General features: G+C 47.4%; 1 protein-coding gene across 1 annotated transcript in view; it reads right to left on the minus strand.

Moving 5' to 3' along the window:
- The window catches only part of SLIT3 (slit homolog 3 (Drosophila)), a gene marked incomplete at its 5' end in the record, with an annotated part of 639,532 nt that overhangs the window by 107,140 nt on the left and 506,185 nt on the right, over positions 1-26,207 (minus strand). Inside the window, 5 exons of the mRNA XM_011947828.1 lie at positions 1,219-1,382; positions 2,694-2,837; positions 14,502-14,573; positions 18,480-18,551; positions 24,476-24,547. Of these exons, the coding sequence (XP_011803218.1) occupies positions 1,219-1,382; positions 2,694-2,837; positions 14,502-14,573; positions 18,480-18,551; positions 24,476-24,547 (524 nt within the window). The remainder of the gene's footprint in view (positions 1-1,218; positions 1,383-2,693; positions 2,838-14,501; positions 14,574-18,479; positions 18,552-24,475; positions 24,548-26,207) is intronic.

The following is a 26,207-nucleotide window of genomic DNA, read 5'->3' on the forward strand; positions in this document are numbered from 1 at the left end:
ACTAGAAGCCCCCAGCACCACGCTCATCACAGGTGAAAGATGGCTCCTGTAAGTGACATCATTATTCTAGGGAAAGGAAGTTGGTACTAACTTTTCACAGTGCCACAAAGTCTCTGTATTATCTCCAAGCCCTCCCAAGGTATTTGTTTCTGTTAAAAAAATTTAATGAGCTAAAGCTTATCATTCTGGAGACACAGACTAAAGAATTTGACTTAAAGGACAAGAAGATGTTGTTAAGAAGCACAAGTCTGCCCACTGGTCTTCTCCCAGTGACCTCTCCCCACGCTGGCATTCTCCCCTGGAAGACTCGCCTGCATCAGAAGCTCCTGGGCAGGGGGAGGAGCACTGCTCTTGCTGCCGCACACACTGTGAGGGGTGGCTGCAACCCACCTCGGCACTTCGTGCTATCAGTCTCTCATCACTGGGTGCACAATGCAATTTGGTGGTTTTTTTTTTTTTTCCAGTAGAAAAGGACACAGATGATAGTAATTTTTAACTGCCTGTTCATGTAGCTGTCGGGTCAACGAGAGCTACTTCTCTTTCCAAGATGGGCTGAGAATTCCCCTGCTGTTCTCCCCCATGTCCTTCCTGGGTGCAGTGAGAAGGAAGGTTTCTAGAGAGATCCTGGGCACTGAAGAACAAGGCTTTGTTTCTTCCCAAGCACGACTCTTTACTGTTCTGGGGTGGAGGAGCTAGCTAGTCAAAGTGTTTTTCGTGAACATGTGAAACCTATAATATACTGGGGTCAAAGGGCTGCACCACGGTCCGTCTCCAAAGGAAGTGGGAGGTCCCCAAGATTACACACCGTCTGTAGCCTCGCCTGAGCTATATTTATTTCTCTATTTGCCCTTTGGGGAGCACACTTTGGAAACGACAAAAATAAATCTTAGCCTGTAACAGGCACATGTGCAAAGGCCGCCCCAGCCCCACCTTCTGTTTAGCTCTTGGAGACTCGCTGATGCCTGGGTTCTGTCTCCCCTGCAACCGTCTCCCGCTCCCCATGCTTTTATTGTGTGTGTATGTGTGTGTGTGTTTTATTTTAAATCCATAAGGTAATTGGTTTTCTGCAGGGCTAACTGAATTTCTCCAATTTAATTTGCAAAGATGCTCCCCAGGAACCATTACAGCGCTCGCTGTCCTCCAGATTGGATTATTGGCCTCTCTGGGGCTGCTGCATTCTGAGTCAGAAAGCGGGGCCCAGCCCCGTAACCTGATTACCTGAGCAGCGGAACTTCTTGCTCTTGATCTGGCTGATGCGCTTGTTGGCGAGTCGGCGCGGGCTGCTGCAGCGGGCCCCGCTTGTCTCAATGGGGTTGTCCTGGAGGTAGTCGGCCAGCCACTTCAAGTGGCAGTCGCACACAAATGGGTTTTGGGCTAAGTGGCTGCGAGAGGGATGGGGCTGTTAATCAGGAGTGACCCATGGTGTCTTGCTCCACTACCACCACCCTGCCTCACGCTGGGCCCTGGCAATCCACTGCAGGGATTGGTCTCCCGCCTCATTGCCCCAGGAGGCCTTGGGGCCTGCTACTTTCAGACAGGGCTCAAATTGGGGGTCTGAGGCCCGCTGTCTGCAAAAGACAGTCACAGATGCAGCTAGCATCTGGTCTGGGGAATCGGTCTCCCAGCTCTTCCCACCTGGGGCAGGATCCACCACCGATCGCTTCTACTCTCACCCACGCCAATTCTGACAGGCACACCCAGTCGCAGGCTTGGAGTTTGCACTTGGGGTAGAATGCATTTTATTTCTCCAAGCTCAGTGATACCAGGCACATAAAGCAGCTGGCATGGCGCCTGGCATATGGTGGGTGTTCCATATATAGTAGCGGGTATTGTTGTAATTATCCTTATCATCATAAGAGCACCATGGGTCTTGCCTCCCCTGGCTCAGTAAGAAAAACTGTGAAGCACCGAACACAGTATTTGGCATGTGGTCGGCGTCAATATATAGCAGCTGCTCTTACTGTGTCTTGGTTCCTGTCTCTGGCTACAGGGGCAACAAGCACCAGGTGACTTACAGGGTCTCCAGAAGCCCCCAGGCTAATTGCAGACCTGGGCATGGGGCCAAGGTCTATGCCCGAGGCTGGAGCCATCAAAAACTGGGCTGAAATCTGTACTTGGAGGTCATCTATTTAACTGAAATATTGATGAATACCTTTAGTGCATGGAAGTGAGGAAATACTTCCCAAAGAGGAAGAGTGCCCACCTCAGAGGCTTGGTTTTGCAGGGTGGAGGGGGTTAAGGGCGGGCAGGGGTGGGCTATTTGCAGAAATGGAGTCTGCTCAGTATACATTGACCACAGGGGTTACAAGGGTAGCTCAGGACCTCCTCTGCCTGGATTCAAAACCTGCTCCTTACTAGCTGTGTGACCTTGAGGAAGTTACCTAACCATTCTATGCCTTGGTTTCCTTACACAGAAATGAGGGACAGTAACAGCACCAAGTAGAGTCATTGTGAGGCTTAAGGGTTTTAAGACAGGGCAAGTACTCCATGTGGTGTCAAGCACAGTGTAAGTGCTTGGTACTGATAAGCTATTCCTATTTTTATTATTCTAGCTTCAGGTTCTAGTTCTTCTGCAGGTTCTAGAACTCCTCCTGGATGTGCTCATGCTGCCCTCATTTGGGTGTTTTCCATGATGGGCATGTGGGGTCTCCTGCTGCTTGGGCACCCACTGGCACCCGAGGCAGTGTACTCACAGCGTCTGGATGGACTGCAGAGGGGCGAAGAGCCCCTTGCTGATGGTCTGCAGCTTGTTGTCATACAGGGAGAGCAAGTTGAGGTTCTGCAGGTCCTGAAACGTGTTCACCCGCAGGCAGTTGATCTTGTTGGCATTGAGGAGGCTGCAAGCAGAAGAGAGCCTGGTTAATTCACTAATCCTGGTAATGACCTGTGGGGCAAGGGTTGCATCTGCAGGGGATGGGCTGCAAAGCTCCCATCACTCATCCTTGCAGCCTTCAGCTCCTGCTGCAGAACAGAAAAAGAGAGAGACCTGCCTTCCTGTGTCTACCCAAACCCCAAACACTTCTGGGCACCTGCACACACTGTCACCACAGATACTACGCCACACACTGCTCTTACTTGGCACATGCTCTTGCACCCATGACCTTGAAGGAAGACCTGAAAAGGCACCCTAAGTGCTTCACTTTCTGTTTTAGGATTCTGAGCTTCCAGGAATCGGAAAGGAAAAAAAATCATTTGGCATAATTGTTTTAGAGCTCTAGTTGACTGACTATGGGCAATTTGATTCAGAAAATTCCTTACGGTTCTTTTGGATCACTGATCCTACTGGAAATCTGATGAAAGTTATAGGTCATCCTCCTGGAAAAACTGCATCTATGTGTAGGCAGGCACATGTGCATACATATGGATGCTGTTATATACACATGTGCACACCCACACAGAGCACAGAGCTCCATGTGGTTTGACCTTGGCCCTTTCTCCACCTCAACCTAACCCTACTCACCCCAAACTCACTACCCTTGAGTGCCACCACTGCATTTTTTTTTTTTTTTTTTGAGATGGAGTCTTGCTCTTGTCACCCAGGCTGGAGTTCAGTGGTGCAATCTCGGCTCACTGCAACCTCCACCTCTCGGGTTCAAGCAATTCTCCTGGCTCAGGCTCCCGAGTAGCTGGGATTACAGGCATGCACCACAACAACCAGCTAATTTTTGTATTTTTACTAGAGATGGGGTTTCATCACATTGACCAGGCTGGTCTGGAACTCCTGACCCCAGGTGACCTTCCTGCCTTGGCCTCCCAAAGTGCTGGGATTATAGGCGTGAGCCACCGCGCCCAGTCCCCCACCACATTTTCGATCCTCAGACACACCAGATTTTTCCCTAGGACTTTTGAACACCCTCTTTACCTTCTTTCAGAAGGGTTGACTTCTTTTCCTGCTTTCCACTGTAGCTCAAATGTTCCCTCCTCAGAGAAGCCTGCCCTGACCTCCTCATCTACATTGGGACCCTCACTCCGTTTTCGTCTCTCACATCCCCCTGTTTATTTCCCTCCTGACACTCATCGCGATTTGTGATTTTAGGATATTTATCATTTGCTTTCCACACAGGATTAGGAACTCTATAATGGCACCAATTACAGCTATTTTATTCCTCCCTTTCTTTTCAGTGCTTATTCTTTATTAAGATGTATACTAAACTCCACATGCAGCTGCAAGGCCCTCACTTCTCTAAGGCAGCACCCATCCCTCACCCCTTCCAGGGTCAGCCTTCTTATCCACGAGGAAGCTGTTTTTAGTTCTTCAGACGCCCTGAAAAAGCATCATAGGAAGCTACCCTTTGGGTGGAAGTCTGGGAAAACAGAGGATGCCATGAGGGTGACAGCAATTTTCAAGAGCAGGGCTGGCAAGTCAAGCACACTCAGATCCTAAGAATTACCTTTACTGATCCTAGACCGACTAGGTGTGCCTTGCAGTCGATGTAAAATCATTTCTTACCCCCTCTCAAATGAAACTGGGGGAAGGGGAAAATAAACTAACCAGCAGAAATGTTGAATTTCAAAAATTTTACTTTCAAGGCTGGCTCAGCCCGTCCCTGGTGGGGAATGACCCATGAGATCCACGCCAGGCTGGCCTGCCTCAGGAGTCTCTCCATACCAGGACCCAGGGGGACTGCAGTTGGCAATGGTGGGGCTGTCCATGGTGCTAAATCACCCATGCCACCTCTCCCTTGCTGCAGGCCCCATACTCCCCATGGTCCCAGGGCACCCCGCGTGGAGGCAAGCAGCTGTGGCAGTGACAAGTGGAAGAAGAACTGCCTGTTTAATCTGGCTAATAATGGGCAAGGTCCCAAGGGTTCACACAGATGTCCTCCCGCCTGGCAGTGGGAAAAAAAAATGCTCATACTGCTAGAATACTGTGTTTTCCAAAGTGCTTTCCCAACATCCCATTATTCTCAGAACCTGACTCACAAGTGACAGGGGAGGAAACTGAGGCTGAGAGTTTGGTGGGTGTTTTCAAGGTCACACATGTTTCTAGGGAGCATGAGAGAAGTGGTTACGATAATTGAGGTCTCTAGAAGGCTCAGTTTCTTCTTTATGAATGTCTTGTCTACCCATCCTATTGGTCTATACTCTTTGCAACATCCCTCCCCACTGCAAATTCAAATTCCTATGCTTTGTGTATTAAATTTTAGTCAATGTCACTGCATTTTGGGGGCATTTGAAGGAAATATGATAGAGCAGAGAAACAGGGAGAAAAGCTGGAGGACTCAACAGGGCCCAGCAACCAGGGCTCAGGAATGGACCCTTCACACACACAGTGTTTTGATTTTTTTTTAAAGTACACACATGGTAAGTGTTTTGTTCTAAACCTTGACATTCAGGGCCTTCTGAGTACATCATCTTGTCAGGAAATACTGAACTATTCAGTACACAACAGGTCAGAGGTACCTATCCAATGGCCTGAGGATGGAATCTTTATTGCAACATTTTGCATCATGCCACATAAATAAAATGTGTTTATTCAATCCTCTTGTGTTTTAAAAATTGGAAAATTTCATAACACACACACACACACACACACACACACACACACACACACCACACCAAACCACATTTCTATTTTCTCTTGAAAAACAAAATTCAGGAGCTCAGGCAACCCTAGGTTCCCTGGAGGCAGCCATGGAGTAGCTGCCCCCTTTAGATAGGACATATGCTCTCTATTTGCCACAGTCCTCACTATTCCCTATTGTGTCTCCTTCACTAGTTTACTTGACCTTCCTTGCCTTAGTGGTCATTTAGGTTTGCAACTCCAGTGCAGATTCATAAGCCCAATTGTAGCAATTCGCTCTAGGGCATATTAGGCACTAGACAAGGACGATGGCCACGGGGAGAAAGAAATGGCAACTTGACTTGCCTTCATACAAACAGAATGCCACGCTGGCAATCCTTCTCACTCATGAGGCCTATTTAGGCTGTTTTTTTCTCATCCAGATGCTCCTTTGTTTCCTATTGCTCCTAGATCTCTCAGCATGGGATGTTACTTCAAATATGTAAGGCACCAAAACAACCCAGGATGGGAGAATTACTAGGCAAAGATAGCCCAAGGCGCAGAGCTCATGAAGCATGGAGCAAAAGAAAACACAAAAGAGCAGAGTCTCCTGGTCACTCATTCTCTCCCGGGATGCTTGGCTCCCTCAGGCAAGGTGCGTAGGTGCAGAGAGAGATAAAATTAAGCTGCTTATCCAGAATTAGATGCTGAGGACAGCCTCACTAGTCCCCAGCATCAGCAAGATCTAACAGCCTATCCCTGTGTCCTGTTTCCTTTGGGAGGAAGGCTGACAGTTAGTCAACTCAGCCTGGCTTCCATGAAAGGAGCTCTTAGCTATCTGGTACATGGACAAGAGCTGGAGGGGAATTTTAAAAGCACCATATTATGGAGCAAACAGAGAGTAAACAAACATTTGAAATGAAGTTTAGCAGTTCTATAAGGAATCCTGAACACAGGCCTCCCTCTTTCACCAGAGGGATGGATTCTCCCTCTTTGCAGCAGAGATTCCAGGATGCTTTCTCTGTCCTGGTTCATCCCCATTTCAGGAGCAGTGGTGTACCTGCTGTGTGAAATGATAGTAATTCAGCATCCTCTCTAGAGACTACATCTCTGTGTGCTTTTTGCAGGCAGTTTCCAGGCACTATCTTATTTAACCCTCACAATGGCACTATGATTATCTTCATTATTCTCATAAGAAAACTGAGGTTCAGAGTGGTGTCGGACTCAACCAAGGTCGCCCAGCAATAAGTGAAGCTCCAGCCTGTTTCACTCCAAAGCCATCTCTTATCTACTATTTAAAGTCTATATTCTCTTTTCCATTTTCCCTATGTGTGAAGAGCAGCTATTTTTGCTAGCCTTGACTGTCCCTGGGTGTGCTTCAGGTGGACAAATGTCTGGTTGGGTTTGGAAGACCCTGCTTGCCTCTTGGGAGTGCAGAGGCATCTGAAGTCCTCCTGACTCCCAGGAGGGAGCCTCAGCGTGGGATGCTGATCAAGCCTTCATTGGCACAAGGTGGCAGGCCCTTTATTGAGTGGCTGGCACCTGTATGAGGCAAGGCTTTCCCCTTCAGGATCACTGACTGAATGCTGATGTGGGAGCTGATATGCCTGACTCTGTGCTCCCCTCACTCTGAGCAGGCCAGGGGACAACCGTAGGACAGAGATAATAGCAATAGCACGCAAGGTGGGATGTCCCAGCTGGCCTCATTCAAGAGGCTGCCTGGTACTCAAATTGACAACTGTGACATCCCAGCCAAAGACCTCACCTCAGCCCCATCTGCTGGTGGGTCTAGTGAGTCAGGCTGGACTGCCTGGTGAATTCTGTGTTCATCAGTATTTCCCCAGATGCAGATCCAATGATCTTTTGGGGCCACCTGCTCCAGATCTATCTCTCAAAGGACCCTCGGAGATCATATAAATGAAAAGAGAGGGAAGGCTGAGATGATCCAACTAGGTGAACCACAACCACCAGGTGAACAGCAGGGGCCACATGGCCTAACAGGTAATGCATATTAAACACTTCGCAAGGCCAGGTACCCCCACTTAATCTCCCTTTGACAGGTGACACTTCTGGGACTCAGAGAGCTTAAATAACTTTGACTAAAGTTCCACAACCTGTAAGAGGTAGGACAGTATTTGGACTCATGCCATCATAGCCCAAAGATTTTGTTTCCAATCATCATGCTGCCCTGAGAGCCAGTCCCCTCTCACTAAGGGTCTGAGGGAGCCATCTGAGGCTGATGGGAGGCGGTGAAGGCACTCTGTAGCCACTCCCATTAACGCAGCAGGTGATTTTACAATAAGGCAGAACAACAACAAAAAGAGCCGAGCTCCCGTCAGAGGAAATTAAGGAAAGTGGCACATTGGAGAGTGGGAGTGCATGTACAGCACCTTCTAAATTTATTTCCAAGTGTGAGCTCTAGGAGGCCCTCTGCCACCCCCTGCCTTGGAGCACTTTCGGCTGCCACATATGTTCCATGTCAAGAGGTATTAGCACTCAGTCCATTGACTAACCAGCATAGCTGTGCTGCTGAGAGATCTTGCTTTCTGGGAGCTGTGGCCTTCAGGAAAAGCAAAGCAGAAAACAGAAGCCACTGGGAGTCAAAAAGCTAGAGTTGGAGGAGGAAAATGAAATGCCCATGTCAGGGCTAGGGAGAACCCTCATGACTCAAGTCTTTCTGCTAGGGGGACCAGGGCTGGCCTGTGCAGAAAAGTCCCAGGTGTTCTCATCACTAGTAGCAGCTTCCAGTTTCATTCATTTGGGGTCCAGGTGGCATGGGGAGATGGCCCACAGGGGGAAAACCAGCTCCATTCTGATCTACTAAAAGGACCCACCACACCCACAGGCCTTTTGTGCAAAGTTTGGAAAACACAGACATCTGGAGTCAGGCTTAATGATCAATTGCATCAAAATCACTTTGGCAACTCCAGCAATTCACATGTTGACTCAGTGGCCCAGTGCAATCATTCTGGTGGCATTTATATTCTCCACACTTGACCAAGGGTCTGTGGAGGACACGGGTCATGTTGTTCCTCCCACTTCTATGGTATTTGTCTAGAAATGCCAAAAGCATATTCCAAACTCCAGAGAGCAAGGCCTCCTCAGAAAACCGGTGCCAAGAAAGAATGCAGTGGCCCTTCCGGGAGAATGGATGAAGCTCTTCCAGAAAAGACTGTGGGATGGGAAGATGGGCCCAGGCTCCTGTCAAGAAAGATGCTCTGCGGGCCTTCTTTCCCTAAAACCGGGATGGGGCGTCTGTTTCTGTTTCACGAACACTCAGATGCAGATACGCAACTGGAGAAAGATGGCACCAACAGGCATCCGGCATAACCCTTTCTCTAGCTCCTTTAGTAGGAGAATTTATAAAAAGTGGGTTATAAAGGCTCTTTGTTATTTAAAAAAGTATTCTGTGTGCCCCTGGAAGTAGTTATCACCTCTACACATTGGCATGAACCCTTAGTGAGGACACCAACTAGGGGAGCTATTCTGTACCCCTAATTAAGCTACAGGATATAGAGCCAAACCTCACGCATTAATATGCCTTCCTTCTTTTTATTTCTCTAGTATTAATCCTCTGTCGTCCTGAATTTCTTTATCTATTAATTGTAACAATGGCCACTCTCCCACCTTAGAACATTATGTTATCATCTTTTCCCTATAAAATGTGGGGATTAATTTAGACCTTCAGCAACCTACTGAGGCTGGATGTGGGGAAGAACCCAACGAGAGCTGATGCCATGAATTCTGACCCTGCCCAGAATCTTCTCCATGCTTGAAAATAGGTGCTCTAGGCCACATCTTGCTAAACACCCAAGGGGAAGCAGGAGGAGCCCTCTAAGTCCCAACTAGGGGCAACAGTGACTCTTCCCTTCTCTCCTATTGGTGACTGCACTGCTTGTCAATGGCTGTGGGTTGTCATGGCGATTCCTGATGCAAGAGTAACCAGGCATGCAGCAACACCATTGGGCGGCTGTCTGAGAAACAAGACCTCTTTCTACCCAGATACACAGGAGGGTGCTAGGAACGGGCTGTAAGCCACTGGGTTTTCCTAAGGGAAACAGATGAAAGCTGAGATTCCCAGAGACCAGAGAGGGAGAACTATGATTTGGTTACCAGATCAAGTGACCTCACCTATGGTGACTTGCCCATTCCTTCCCTCATGACTGTTAGGGTGGTAACTTTCCTATCTGATTGCCACATGGTTACCAATCAGTCCTTTAGATGGGTGAACCATTCATTCAATGAGTAGCATGGATTCCAGAATTTAAGTCTACCCAAGGGCTTTCCAGGTACACAAGAGAGGAAGAACCCCTCCCTCAAGAACGCATCGCCAAGTCAGTCTGCTTCTGCTGGAGAGAATTCTCATTGTCCCACCTCGACTGGGTCTCTAAGCATAAGCAGCTCCTTGACTATCCTCTCACAGGGATCAGGGCAAACATTGGAGGGCTGATGACAATGAACCAGAGAAAGTTCCACGGACACAGAGCCGTGAATTATGCTGAGCCATAACAAAAGGAGTTGATCTGCAGTTCAGCAGCACCCTCTCTGTGGCTTGAGCCATGAGAAATTCTTGCTCTGCATATCAAAAAACTGGCTCTGCAGATCTTTCCGTGACTGGGTGAAGCAGACGCCTCTGGATGGATGTGCTATGGTTAAGGCATGGACTGCCCAGGTTCCAATCCTGGCTCCATCATGCTAAGCGACAATGGTCAAGTCACTTAACCCTCAGTTTCCCCATCTGTAAAATGGGCCTTTCCACAGTACCTTCTTCTTAGCATTGTGGTAAAGATTAAATGAGATGATGCACATGAAATCACTTAGCAGTTTCAGGTCCTGAAGCATATTAAGTATTCAATAAACGTTAGCTGCTATTATTAGCAGAAGTAGTTCTTGTGAAACAGCTGGTGGGGAAAAGTGAACTATAGGGAGTGAAGTTTTGCTCACTGCTCTGTAATTGGCATGTTGCTTGGCAAACTCCGAGAGCCTCAAATGGTCTTGTCTGCCTTCCAAGAAAATTAAACAACAGGTGCTAGAGTTGTCTTAACTTATTCCAGCCCGAAGACAGTCTGGTTTGGTTTAAGACCACCTGGAGTGGGTTTAAAAGCTTCCACCTCAAATGACTGCCCTCCCTACTTAAGTGACTTTCCTATGCATGTCATGTGATCGATGAGCACTAAATGAACGCTCCTTACTCCCTGGAGGGGAGCTGTAACAACGCAGCTTGCAGCTGTCCATCAGCGGAGGAAATGACAGCCTTTTCCTGCTTTAGGGAGGATGGACCTCTGAGCTACAAGGTGAGGGATCTCAGGGCACGATGGCTGGCTGCCCATAGAAGATCACCATCTCCACTGATGTCCCAGGAGCCTATGAGCCTGGGTGGGCAGGGCAATGCAGAGGAGCAAGACCGTTCACCCTGAGCTTCCAGTGAGGAGGAAGACAGGTAATTTAATCTCTAATAACTGAGCTGCTCCCACCCCTGGAGTTGGGATCATGTGCCAAGTGCTATGTCCTGTTCTCACCTTGGGTTCTGAGATGCCTCCATGTGGGATATTTCAATTCTAAACATCCTTCCTAGTGTCCAAATGGGCACCAACTCACTTCCTAGCAGCCAGTTTTAAGGATGGAAGCTGCCAGATTACCTTGCATCCCTGAAAGACAATAAGGGTTGCTAGTAATAAACAAGAAATGCGTGTTTATACAATGAATGGCTGCAGGAACTGAACACGTTTAGGATTAATTATAGGAAGACATACTAGCTATTTTCAAACATCTGAAGACAATGATGACAGACTTTTCTGAGTTTTCTAGAAACCATTACTGATGTTTAGTATAATAAAGAGCTTTCTCACCTTCCAACTAGGCAGTGAGGACTTATCAGAGGAACCATCAGCAAATGAGTGACAGGAGGATTTGTGAGAGCATGCATGGGAGGGATTCCTGTCCTAGCCAAGTAGGAGGCTGTGCTTGGAGCCCTGAGATTCCTTTGAACGCTAAGATTTTGGAACTTAAACTGAAGAGTGTAACTCTTGTGAGGCTCTAAGGGACCAGGGACAGAATATCATGTTTAGGACAGCTGAGGCTTGTTCCTTGTGGATGCACTTACTGCAGCCTCTAAAAAACGGAGACATTCTCTCCAGAATGGCCAAGAATTTTGGGCATTTGCCCAAAGGAACACACCAAGAAAAACTCCCAGGAGGCTGGCTGTGTACATACTGGACTGGGCAAGTTTGATAGGATGGCCAAAAAGTCTAGAGGAGTAAGGGAAGTGGGGAGGCAGGCAGGAGAACCAACTACAATGTACCCACTTTGTTATAGCCAGCATCACCGCAAGTGCCAGCAAGGAAATCTCCAGGGCCACTTCTGTGGCAGAGGCAGTTCAGCTTTGCGAGTACATATAATTTGAGAGATGGAATGAGAAGAAAAAATGCAAACCTCTCACAAAGAGCCTTTGAGTCAAAGGAGAGGAAAATTACCCTGACGACCAGGGTATTCTAATCAGAGCCTTCTTATCGGTGTCTCCAGTCTAACAGGGAGAAATCCAATCTATAGCAGGCTGAACACTAAATTAGATCGAATCAGGGCCTGCTTTCCAACTACCCAATGGCAGGTCAAAACCCAGTGACAGCTACTTGAGTCCCAGTGACTGGTTCTTTCTGGTAAGGCCTGCCTGAGTTGTGTCAACTCTTGGTTTCAAGAGAGGAGAGATGCTTCCTCTTTAACCCAAGCTACTTGATTCCATCTGCTCAAAATGGTGACATTAAACTGGAGTTGCCTTCCCAACCCATGCAAACTCCTGTTAGTTCTATTAACCTCACGACTGCTATCAGCTTGGAGCTGAGATACACATCTTTTTTTTTTTAAATTTATTTTTATTTTTTTGATAGTTTTTTTTTTGAGTTTTAAAAACAACTTTATTAAGATGTAATTCACCTACCATACAGTTCACCCATGTAAAGTATACAATTCACAGTTTCTTAGTATAGTCACAGAGTTGTATAACCATCACCACCAACAATTTTAGAATGTTTTTATGACCCTGAAAAGAAACTCTGCATCCCTAAGCTATCATCGACCAGTTTCTCCCTTTTTACTCAGCTCTAGGGAACCACCAGTCTCCTTTGATTGGAGATACACATCTTTTTAAGTATACATGCACTGTGCTAGGCACTGTGATGCACATTCTGTGTCTCCTTAATCCGTGCAAAGTCATTTTCCTTCCTGCACACAAACACAGATTATAAAAGGAAAATCACACCAGCTTGGTGGAACACAACACTGCCAAATTCACCTCAAGGTGGATACTATTGATACTCTTCTTTCAAGGGATTAATAGCTACAGTTAACTAGCCTTATGGTGGCAGTTATAATGTACAGTTTCTTTGCTACAAGCAAAGAATACCATCTGTGAAACACCCATCTCCCTGCAGAGCCCTGGCCTGTCATTCTAACACACAGCCTTAAAAGCCCACCAAAGGCTGGGACCATTGAACGGAAATGTGCCCACACAGAGACACACAGAGTGGGGCAGACAGGAAGGCAGAGATGAGGGAGATGCAGAGAAAGAGACTTTTCTCTCTCTTGCTTTCAGCTTCACTGAAACAAGCCTCATTGCTGGTATGACAGTTCTGCTCCCTGGAAACTTGCTGGGCATCTCATGCCTACATAATTCACATTATTGTGTGTTCTGGGAGAATCTGTCCAGAGCTGAGTCTTAAAGGACATGGGAAAGGTAGAGGAAAGATGTGAGAAGAAAGGGCTGGAGGAAAACTCTCACTTCCTCCTTGAAGAATCCCTGGGCATCAACCACATAAGATGCATCCCTTGTTCCTCTCTCCTTCTTTGTTCTTGTGCCTGCCACCGCTTTGGAGCCCCAGCTTGAGCCCTGGCCCGCAAACCCATGCTATGGGTCATCTGAACTGCACGTGGGAGGTGGGGAGGTGCAGGCCTCTTCCTCACTGCCTGTGACTTGGAGGTGATTTTAAAAAGACACACACACACCCCTGCAAACATACATCATGTGCTATTCAGAGGGCTGGGAGGTTTCTGAATGAAGGGCATGGCCATGTACGTTCTTTTCCGGTTTTCATACCTATTCTGCTGTGTGACTGGGGGAGAGTCATGTACCTCTCTGAGAGTTGGTCTTCTCCATTGCTTAAAGGACACTCAAGATCAGTTCCTAATTCCCAGGGGAATTGTGATGGTCACAGAGCAAATGTGCACATGCATGCACACACACACATACACACACTCCCACACCCATGGTACACGTGTGTAGATGCTATAGCTGCCTCATCACAAATCACAGATGATTCTACCAGCACAGAAATTAAACTATACTATGAGCTAAATTCCTTTCCTTCCTTCTCCACATCAGAGTTCAATTATCTTCTTCAAACATTTAAGCGCAAATGACCAGAATGAAATAAATGCAAACAAATAATCCCTGAGCTTAAAATTCGAGGCAACAACCCTTCCTTTAAATTAAGTAAACACTCCCCTCCACCCTGTCTTTCCCAGATGGAGTCACATTGGTGACTGATTCTGCTCCTCTTGAATTATTCCCCCCACCCCACCCCTCTTCAAGGTCACATGTCCATCAGCAGCTCTGTCTCAGCTTTAGTACTGGAATTTAGTGTGTGAATGTTTTAGTTCCCTACATTCTTAGCACACTACTGAAAAATGTTTTTCTTTTTGTTGGATTTGACTCTTTCCTAATTTCTAGCCCCAAACCCTGTGCTTAGTATCTTCATGCCTGGGCCAGGGCCCTCAGCTCTATCATCTGGGTTTGTGCACACTGACCTCAGTCTTCCTCTGCCCACTCGCTGGCTCTCCTTTCACAAAAATAGGAAATGGGGGTGAAGTGTGGACAGCTCAAAAATTATTTTTCTCTTTTGTCTGCACATAGTCAAAAGAACTCTCCAGAGCATGACTCAAAGTTTTCAGGTGGGAGCCTTCCAACAGTACCAAAGACACAAACAGTGACAAGGTTCCTACTCACAGCAGCTGTAGGGACACCAGCCCATCAAATAGTCCCTTGGCAATCTCGGTGATCTTGTTCCCATAGAGGACCCTGAAAGAGAGAAGGAGAAGACAGCAATCACCACGGATGTGAGGCCACCAGAACCCAGTCCTGCAGGAAGCCATCACCTCGGCCAGTTCTGGGTATGAGATCTCAGGACAACACCTTCCACAGCCTGCCTAATCCCTTCTCATCAGTGAGACAGAGGCAGCCAAGAGCAGCCAGGGGCTGGAAGGGCAGGTTGTCTGGGAGGCGAGGAGAAATGGGCTCTATCCTGCTCCATTCCTGGGCAACCTAGCCCAATACATAATCCCCAATAGGAAGAAGCGGTCTCTTTGTGGTATCTCCCTAAGCTGCTAATATGACTCACACCCCGGCAATAAATACACAGTGTGGGAGACTGGCCCTGTGTCTTCAATGGGTATTGATCAGGTTGAGCCCAGCCTACAGGACGTTTCCTTTTAATATCCCTTTGCATCTTAGGAATTTCTAAGCTGAGTCATTTAATCATCCATCTAGACAGGGCTTTGTGCATCTGGGGTCATCTCCAGCTGGTGCAGGGACTGCTGAGTCAAGGACTGGCTCTCAGGAAAAACTAGGGAGCTTTGCTGTCTCACAGTAATGGCAGCTTTTACTTTCTATCCACTTTTCCTATTCTTTGAGTTCCAGGAACCTAGGAACCCTTTTACCCTTTTACCCCTTTCTCCTACGGGCCTCCAGTGACCCTCATACTGCTGTCTCTGATTCATGGGTCTCGTCTTTGGTGTCTTGGTGAGGCTAGGGAGGAAGGCTACTGGGTCTCCCACTCCAGCACAGTGCTCAGGGGCGTCTCTGTGCCTGGCCCTTGCTGGTGCTCTGCACAGGCACCAGAGAAGCTCGGCTGGCCTCCCTCTGCTCCCATCCACAGCACGGGCTGTGCTGTCTCTTGGGTCCAGCCTCCTCCGTGACCCAGGGAACTGAGCATAGGAGAGTTTGGTTGTTTTTCTTAAGCCCTCTCCAGAGTCCTGAAGTGCACGGGATGCATGCAATATTCCATTTTCACTCGGATCGCAATCCAGGCTGTTATCTTTCTTTGGGGAGACAAAATATTAGGATGCGGAAATGGTAAATGGGCGCGATAAACCAAACCCCCCTTTTCCAGACGCCACTGGGAGTGAAGAGTGAATGTCTCCGTCAGCCTACGGGTGTGTTTCATTAATGTTTCAACAAATTAATGACTAAATAAAAGTCAGCATGATAGCTCAGGCGCACATTTGTAATTCATATTAATGCCCCACCACTCACTGTGCCCAATGCAGTAATGTCCCTGTCTGCCCGTCTCAGCTGATGTCAGGACTTCTAGTGTAGCAGAAGCTGGGGGGCTTGGGGCAGAGGGGTCCTCACACCACCCGGCATGCCTTGGGAGGGCAGGCCTCTGAGCCCAGTGCGTCAAAACCACTGAGAGTGGAGGTGGGCTGAGGCTCTCCTGCCTGTGTGGTCACCTCAGGCATCTGGGTGTACACCTGTCTGACTTCCCACGCCAGGTCTTGCCTTGACTACCTTCTTCTTGCCTTTCGGGTCTGAGCTCAAACATCTCTTCCTTGGGAGATGTCTCTTTAATATTCTAATGTTTTATACCACCTCTTACCCTATTTTAGTTTCTTCATATCACTTCTCTTTATGTCACATTACATTACTTAAATATTTATTTAATTTTAATTTTTTCTGCCTCCCTCCCTTGCACCTCCCATTTTCCTTGCACGTAGGCCCCATGAATGTAGTGACGTTATATGGCTGTTCATGACTGGGCCTCTAGACCCCAAAATAGAACAGAGTCTAGCACAATACATATTTGTTAAATGAATGAATGCATGCACACACAGGTAAGGAGTAAAGGCTCTCCAGCCCTTTACCTTGGCTGCTCCTGAGCTGGGATTGGGTGTGTTTGTGTTCAACTGTAAGCTCTGTCGGGCCAAGGATCCTGTGTGTCCAGTTCACTGCCATACTCGCAGTGCCTATAATACTGCCAGTACACAGTAGGCATCTACTGCGTGGATGAATGAATACATCGGGAGTGAGAGGTGCTTCACTTAAACAATGCTCACATGTATTTCAGAATGGGGCAGCAGCACGTCAATTTCATGTTTGGCAACCAGATTTTGAATTCCTTTTCCTACGAGACAGGAAGCACCTCATTGCCCTCGGACTGTCTCCAAATCCTGGCTGAGGGAAACCAGACAAGGGAAGAGAGAGGGTGGGGGCAGAGACAGGATCCTGGTGGCAGACGGCCCCTCTCCCTTCTCCTCTGTGATCTTCAGCACAAGCAGACACTAATCTCACACATGGTCCCATTTTTGATATCCCAACCAGATGTTCTATTCGATAAATGAAACTAATTTACTCTGCAAGCAGCAGGCAACAGCTGAATCAGAGACTTCCCAGTCCTCATCTCCTTCCTGGTGGGATGGGGCCAGGTGGGGGGAAAATGCGCATCTTGTTACCTGTCCACTCATAAATTAGGTAAACAGGCTGCATGGCTGCATGGAGAGGCAAAATATAGACAGACTGATCAAGAGTGTGGGTTCCGGAGTTAGACAGCGCGGGTTCAAATCTTGCCTTTCCTACCTGTTCTTGTGGACTTTGGATAAGTCACATTTCTGAATAAGTAAATGGTTAAATAAAACAAGATGTTTTCTGGCATATTAACTCTGTGCCAAATACACAGAGGTGCTAGGGATACCTCCATGAACAAAACAGATAATAATCCCTGTCTCGGTGGAGCTTAGATTGCCCAAGTTCTTTAGCTGTAAAAGCGAGATGACAATATATTTTATGTTTTAGGTTGTGGTGAGGACTAAACCTGACAGACTCCTGACAGAACTCCTAGTAGCTGGTACCCAGTCAACGCTCAGTAAACGGTGCTAATTATTGTTTACTGTACACACGATCATCACTGGATATGTTAGGTGGGAATGGGATCACTGTCCCTTTCCTGCCTACTAAGAAGCATCCAGAGAGCCGGGCGCGGTGGCTCAAGCCTGTAATCCCAGCACTTTGGGAGGCCGAGACGGGCGGATCACGAGGTCAGGAGATCGAGACCATCCTGGCTAACACGGTGAAACCCCGTCTCTACTAAAAATACAAAAACTAGCCGGGCGAGGTGGCGGGCGCCTGTAGTCCCAGCTACTCCGGAGGCTGAGGCAGGAGAATGGCGTAAACCCGGGAGGCGGAGCTTGCAGTGAGCTGAGATCCGGCCACTGCACTCCAGTCCGGGCGACAGAGCGAGACTCCGCCTCAAAGAAAAAAAAAAGAAGCATCCAGAGAAGGCTCAAGTGACTTCCCTATGCCACACACGAGTCACTGACAGAATGAGGACATTCTATACCTTCCTGCCCGCAGGGGTCTCGGAACCCCTGGTGGATGAAGCTTTGCTTCCAACCAGTGGGTTGCCTATGGGTTTCAAAATCAAAGACAGGAAGGGCTATAGGATGGGGTGGATGTTTTTTTAGGACAATGGCCACGAGGGTGGTCTGGAGAGAAAGCCTGAAAATCAGCCGAAGAAAATGAGCTCCTCACTTGGTGAGGCCATGCAAACGGGTGGGATGCGGTAACAAACACGCATCACCATCTCTCCTTACACCAGAAAGATAGCGCTGCGGTGGCATGTGGGGCGGGAGTGGGACGTGGGGTGGGAGGGGGATGTGAGGTTGGAGTAGAAGATGCATTCGAATTAGAAGCCAATAACTGGGAAAGCTGCTAGGCACTTAATCAATAAAAATAATGCATTTGGGTTGTAGAAATATTCCCCAAGATCAATTTCCCCTGAAGAAATATTTGTTTCTTTTACCAGGTTGCCACAAGCGTGTAAGGGAACATAAAGTCTTGATAAACACCTCCTGAAAAATATGGTCGCGTCTCTCTTCCCTACAGCGCGCCCCCCCCCAACCACCCTCAGCCCCCGGCTCGGGCCCCACTTACAGTGAAGTGAGTGATTTCAGGCCCTGGAAGGCATCTGGAGCAATATCCGATATCTGATTCTTGCTGATGTCTCTGAAAACATTAATGGTAAAGTCTGAGAACGTGGCTCAAAGGTGCGATAACGGTCACTCCTAAGTGTGAATCAAGCATTTCAGGCATTCAAAATGGTAAGGATTAATTAATCAATCAAGCAATTCATTTATTCACAGTGCAAGAGAAGGAGCTTAAAGACCCTTCAGTTCAACTATCTCATGACAAAGTGCACCACGTTTATATCACTCTTCTTGGTTTTCAAAGAATACTCACCCGCAGCATCTTGACCAGGACACAAGGCTGTGAACACGTGAACCATCATTTTGTAGGTGGAAAATAGAACCCAGTCAAATTAGGGCCTTACGTCTCATTACCAAGCAATGAATGGCACAGATGAAACAGGAACCGGCTTCACCCAACCAACCACAGGCCAGGGTTCCTGTAGGCATCTTCTTGCCTCATGCCTCAGCAGCTGCTCATTTTTCTCCCAGAAAGCCCTGAGTCATTTCACCTCCCCAGTGACTTTTCCTCCCTGACCTGAAAGGAGGTTTTGAGCAGTGACTTAAGTCTCTGTCTGGTCCAGTGCAAGCTCTAGGCTGTGTGATGTAAGCACATCCTGGGATTCTCAGGGGACGCCTTGGAGATGTGGGCTTGTCACTGGCTGGCAGTGTGTTCCTCACCCGGGAGCAAGCCCAGAGCATGAGAATGTCCCAGGCTTTGGATAATGTGAGCAAGAGGGATGCTGTGGGCCAGAAGAATTCTATTAATGCTGGGCCTGGGGCCTGGGGCAGCTAACCTGGCTTTGCAGGTGCAGAGGAATCTCCTCCACCCTGGCTCCTTCCCAGAGGCCCTGAGGCTGCTCAATTGCTGGCATCCCAGTGACTTCTGAGAACCCAGACACCAGTTCTTGCTAATGGCCCTTCACTGAGGGGAAATTCTTTCTCTTAGAGTCATTAGCTCAGGGATGGCCTCTGGGCTCCTGTCACTGGAAGGAGAGATGCTCCAATTTCCTGTGACATCAGACCTCTCCAGTTCTTTTTCTTTAACAAAATAAATCAATGGGTCTTTGCTTTTGTGCAGAAGTGGGAGAGCTGGGGTCTTGGAAGGTCAACAGGGAGGTGAGGAGAGAATATGGAGAAAAAAAGCACAACAGAGCAGATTCTTAAGCAATTGACTCCAGCGAGGCCAGCCACTCCAGCCTCCCAACCTCTTAAGCACATGCAGTGGGAATCTTCTGAGCCTGTTTCCTTCCTTCTTCTAATAGACTTCAAAAGAACCACACCACAACCTTTGCCGAGGCCTCTGCTTCCTCCCCTCCCTGCCTCCAAAGCTTGTACTTTGAACGATATTTCACAGGTTAAGGCTTCTTCAGTACAGCTGTCTAGTTTATCCCTTTAGCTGGAGAAATCACCTCCAACAAATCCGCAGATTGCGCTCACAAACTTGTCAGCTTACATCGGGCTTTTCTTACGAGCTCCGGTTTTGTTTAAGGGTCTTAACAAGCAAATACTGTGGATTATCCTAATCTTACTTGCCCTCAGCGTGGCTGCCTATGCAAAGCATTCCAGGCAAGCACGAAGGATCTGTTCAGACTGGACTAGCGGGAGGGCTGTGTTGTCTTTTTTCCCCCCGATTATGAATTGTCCCTTCAAGGTGCTGAGACCTCTAGTTGCAAGAGGAAGCTCTGTGGCCATCAGGGAAACCCTCTGCTTTAGCTTTGGGAGGGCAAACTGGTTTTCAGTCCACGACTAGACTTCTGGACCCATCTCTCCCTACAGTACGAGGTGAGATGCCTCACGGTTTGGAGGTGATGGACAGTGGGAATCAGAGAGAGGATAGATAGTTTAGCTGGGAATTGACCTTGGTCATTTTGGCTTTTTTATTTTTATAAAAACTGTATATTTAGGCTGGTCCAACGGTAGTGAGTTCTCTCAATGGATTGTTCACAGTCAGTTACAGATCAAACTCCTTGTTCTACTCTTTCCTCCTTTTTCACTACTGTACTCAACTAGTCTTTTAAAAATGTATACAAATTTGGGGTGCAACACAATGTTTTGATATATGCTTTCACTGTGGAATAGCTAAATCAAGATACTTAGCATGTGCATTACCTCACATGCTTATCATTTATTTGTGGTGAGAACACTTAAAATCTATTCTCTCACCTATTTTCAAGTATAAGATACACTGTTGTTAACTACATTCACCATGTTGTATAACACAATGGATCTCTTGAACTTACTCCTGTCTACCTGAAATTTTGCATCCTTTGGCGAACATCTCCGTCATCTTCATCTCCACCCCACCCCTGCCCCACCAGCCTCCGAACATCACCATTCTACTTTCTGCTTCTAAGAGTTCAGCTCTGTTTAGATTCCATGTATAAGTGAGAACGTTTAGCACACTTTGTCTTAATTCTTAATTCTGCAAGAAGGAAACAGCAGCCCTGAGAGGTAAAGTACCTGAGCCCTAAGTGACTGGACACAGCCATTTGGGCACAGAGCAAGCATCTCAAGTCTCCTATCAGCTCAAGGACCCCTCTGCTCTTTTGTTGTGCTGGATGCACAACACGGGACACTGAGGTGGAAGGCAGCTGGGAGATGGCTCCAGTTGCCCACTGACCTCCATGCTTGACCCTGTCCCTAGCCACAGCAGCTGCCCCTAGAACTGATTCTGGGCATTGGGATGACTCTTCACCAGTGCTTCTCAAATCTCATGAGGGTGTAGATTAAAAATGCACTGCAGAGAGTCTGATTTGTAGGCTGGGAGGTTGGGGCTAGGAATCTGTATATGTAACACATCTCCAGGTGATTCCCATGTAGGTGGTCCCTAGGTCATATACTTCAGGCCACGATGTTTTAGAAAATGGTCTCAGACCCACCTTGGTCCTCTGGGGCTTATAAACTGGATGACCAAGAAGGGGTGGCTTTTCCAGACTGTTTAGAATAGAGGTGGCAAATTCAAGTGTCTACAAATGTCATGCAGGGAATATAAGTGTGAGACACTAGGAAGTCCTGGAGCTTGTGGAACAAGTTGCTCTAAGAGCATGTAAAAGAAAAGAACTCCCAACACCCCCTTCTGGCACAATAATAGATAGCCCAGGTGTCAGGCCTACCAGTTAGTTAACCAAACTTGCAAGATCAAGGGGCTGCCTCTAGTGCTTTTTACTGCTTCTCTGTGTCTTCTCTGCTTTGATATAGGTTGAGTATCCCTAATCCAAAAATGCAAAATCTGAAATGCTCCAAAATCTGAAACTTTCTGAGCACGGACATGACGTCACAAGTGGAAAATTCCACACCTGACCTCATGTGACTGATGGGTTGCAGTCAAAACTTCGTGTCATGCACCAAATTATTAAAAACTTCATATAAATTACCTTCAGCCTATGTGTGTAAGCTGTGTATGAAACATAAATAAGTTTCATATTTAGACTTGGATCCCATTCTCAAGATATCTCATTACACACGAAAATATTCCAAACTCTGAAAAATTCAGAACTCTGAAAGGCTTTTGGCCCCAGGCATTTTGGATAAGGAATACTGAACCTTTTAGTTTGTACTAGGAATGCTTTTTATACTAAGGTGACCACTAGGAATAGGCAGAGACAAAGCCATTCATTCAGGGAGAATTCTTTTCTTTTCTCCCTCCTCCCCTTTCCTCTTTTCTTTTCTTTTCTTTTCTTTTCTTTTTTTTCTTTTTTGGTAAGAGATAAGAGCAGGATATGGTTCAGCCACAGTTGAGTGGGGAACTTCCTTCTGTTAGTTATTAGGGATAAACTGGTCATGTATATTTAGGAAAAATTAGGGTTTTGAAATCCATTCTCATCAGGGGCCCTACCTCTCCCAAGCCACTGATTGCACTTCAGTCTAGGTTTCTGAAGTTCCATTAGTCGAAAATTTTTAAGTGTGCTCTCTTCTCTATTGCCATCCTCTTGGGGAAAAAAAGGGCATCATAATAAACATCAGTAGCATCATAAGTGATCAAAAATTAAATTCACTTTCCAGGTCGTGACTGAGAAGGTCTTATGAATTCTGAATGCACAGATCATGGCAAGTCCAATAGGATGGAGAAGGAACAGTAAAACATAGTCAAGCTTTAAATTACCTGGACTTCACAAAAAATTAGAGCAGTAACTTAAATCATGCAAGAGATATAGGTTGGGGCAGTGACTGAACTTGTCATTTTTCACTGAAATTACTATCTGGCTGCATAATCAAGCTGAGCTTTAAAAATGAATTGGGGGGGTGCATGGAGAGCGGGCTGGGGAAGCAGGGACACCAGGAGATTAATGGCCCAAGGTTTTAAATATTAAGGCCTATATTTATACAGCTCCTCCAGCAGGAATGCTGCCAAGGGGAGGGAAGAAGTACGTGCTTCAAGCTGCCTCATTATATTGGTTTCCACTTCTGGAATTGCACCAGGAGAAAAGCTTGTTTGGTTTGGATTTCCAGGGAGATGGGAAGTTGGCTTCCCGAGATCTGAGGGTAAAGCCTACCAATGCCACTGTTTCGCAGGGATATTTATTTTTAACATAAAAGGAATCAGCAGACACTTAACCTCTTTAATGTGGGCCCTCCCACTCAAGGGAAAGCAATGAATCAGCCTCGTGTGGAAGGAAGAAGCAGGACCGAGTCCATGCGTATTTCTACCTGACTCTCTCCTTCCTCTGTAGGAGGGTGAGGTGCAGGGAGGCGGGGGGCAGTGTGCAAAAAGAGTAAGTGGAATGAAAACAGCAACTTGGTTACTGGGCTCTACTAAATGATTTCCTAGCCTGAAAAAGGGAAAGAGTATCTGTCCGGAATTTTAATACCTGAGATGGCAATGGTTGGGCTGTTTCTGAATCCTACTGGCTTCCCTGCAGAGCCCCCAGCTCTGAGTGACTCACAGAGCAGTGCTCAAGGTCGTCATGGGATGGGGAAGAATGATGACACTGTCACATGGTGGGGATGAGGGTGGTGATGCAATGGTGCCGTCCAAGCTGCCGTGGTGAGGAAGGAACAGCAGGGTTGGTGTCACCGGGCATTGATGTGATGCAGTGGTGGAGTGATGTGACTTACAGAGCTAACGGGGATGTAGGGTGCTCACATGTTGACCATACCCTCCAAGGCTTCTCATTTCATGCAGGAAGAACAGAAAGTCTGTACCATGGTCTAAGGATGCATGTGATCTAGTACCAACCTTTCCAACGCAAGCCCCATCCTCTTCCCTCACTCGTTCCACTCCTTCTTGCTATTCCACAAACCATCGACACATGCTCCCTAAAGCCTTTTACTTCCTTTTCCTGCTGCTTGGGACAGTCTTTCCTGAGAGCTCAGGGCTCACTCCCTTCCTTCTTTTAGGCCACCTGCATGTAGAGACCTTCATGGGCACACCTACCTAAAAGACCCTCCCACCATCACTGATATTCTGATTTCTGATATTTGTTTTTGTATTTTCTGTGTTATCCCACTTGAATGCAAGCTCCATGACAGCAGACTTAGTTTCTGTTCACTGCTCTATCCATAGATCCTTGCTTGCAGCAGACATTCACTCGGTATTTGTTATATGAATGTATGCATGGCTGTAGGGATGCTGGTGACGGTGGTGTAGACAGCTGTGGGGCCACCATCACGTCTCTGCTGAAACTCCTATTTTAGGTCCACATCACTGGAGCCAAGGGACAATAAAGACAGTGATATGGATTTTCCAGGCTAATTCATCTCTACCTCCCACACAGATAATTTTACTTTGCTTTAGTTGGAGAGGCTCTTAGCACTACATATCCAAGCCCACACACCTCACAATCTTCAGAGAACGCTTCCACATCTTACCTCCCAAGCTTAGGACAGTGTTCCAGCTCTGAAACAGAACTGCCCAGGAGGAATGGACGTGGTCCGTCACCTGGACAGATTGCCCACTACACGTTGCAAACAACCCCGGAAATTGAAAACATTTGGGCTCATTTCTCCACAGGGGAAACTCACATTCGCTTCAGTTTCTTGTACTGGGTGAAGGCTCCTGCAGGGATGGATTTGATGGAGTTCTGTTCTAGGCGTCTGGGAAACAGAGCAGAGAAGAGTCAATTAGCCATCCACCTGTCAACAAGTGGTCACTGAGGGCTACTGTGTTCTCTGGCCTTAAGGACAGGGAGGTCTCTCTTAACACAGGTACACGTTCTGGTTGTCCATACATATTTCTACCTGACTCTCTCCTTCCTCTGCAGCAGCCAGAGAACTCAGGTCCTAGTATATGGAGCACCTGTCCTAGGGTCTAACTCTCTTTGGAGAAAGCTGGAAAGGATGACCTTTCCTTGAGGATTTTTGATTCTTGCTTATGATAAACTGCCTTTGGCGGCAGCTGTTTTCTTCAGAGAAAGCTGTACAAGTAACCAAGCAGAATGCGGAATATGTCAAAGGGATAAACAGGAGGAAGAGTAAAAAGAGATGGACCACGGGCCAGCAATGCTTATCTGTCATGGAACCATGTCACCACTCAGTTAAACACTCAGCCACACTGCTAATGTGGCAGAAATGTCAATGGTTGACTTCATTTCTGGGCTTTTCCATGGGCTGTTTAAATACAGTGCAGGAACAGCCTTAACATCTTTAGGCTCCCAGCCTGACATTCATCAAACTGGCTCCCTGACATCCTACAAGGCCCAGGGGCCCAGACTGAACCACTCCCTTGGGCTGCTGCTGGAATCTGTGGCTTTAACCTCTTATGAAGTTTCCTGAAATGCTTCCTCTCCTATTACTTTGAAAGGAATAAGAGATGCTGCAGGCCCAGGGCCCAGAACTTCCTTGGAAGAGAAGGGGCCGTGGGGAATGAGTGAGCATTTCCATTCTTTATTCTTTCATCTCTCAAATGACTTCCTGTCACCAAGAACAGGTGTGGTGGGAAACAGGCATGCAGAGGAGGCGGGGTGCTTTATTAGGGGTGATGAATGGCACCCCAGCCCAGGCTCAGGATCTCATCCTCATCCATCTCCCTTCTCTCCAAGGTGCAGATCTTTTCATCACCTCCTCATTTGGCCTTGATGCTCCCCAAACCCTCAACTGGGAAGACACACAAAAATGTGTGGCAGGGGATGTAGCGGGAACAAAAGGGATAGATGGGAAGAACGGGCTCCCTTGAAGCCTACAGCTAGTGGATGCACAGTTCTGGCTGGGATGAACCCATTCATCTTGAAGAGTAATCCCCGCTGCAGAGTGGGGGAGACAGTCGTATTAATTTGTGCCTCTGCGATCTCATCTTCATTGGGGGAACAGAGTATTTGTTACTGGAACCGCTAATGGAGCAGTTTGCCAGCAATTTTCCCATTTCAAACAACATCTCAGCTGCTAATGTGGAATGGTTTGTCAGGCCAACCCATAACACAGACAAATCACTCTCCAGGCAAAAGGAAGGGGGAAAGCGGGGAGAAAGGGGAAAGGCGGGTGAGAGGAGAGAGGGAGTATCAGGACATATCATTCTTGGCTGCCGGATGAATAGAGTCTACAAATGAGACTGCCACGGTCTATTAACAATGCCTTTGTACCCTGCGGGAGGGGGGCGGGGAGTGCACTTTACCGGGAGCACAGTCACAGACCTGGTTGGCCAGCTCACAGAGAGCCACAAAAGCTTGCCACAGGGTCTCAGAGACTGTGGGCTACTGGATACAGCCACCCACAGAGACAGCAGTCTCGAGACAGCCTGCCTTGCCTGAGAAGTTCCAAG

This window comes from Colobus angolensis, unplaced genomic scaffold (assembly GCF_000951035.1).
Source record: "Colobus angolensis palliatus isolate OR3802 unplaced genomic scaffold, Cang.pa_1.0 Scaffold27, whole genome shotgun sequence".
Classification (NCBI taxonomy): Eukaryota; Metazoa; Chordata; class Mammalia; order Primates; family Cercopithecidae; genus Colobus; species Colobus angolensis.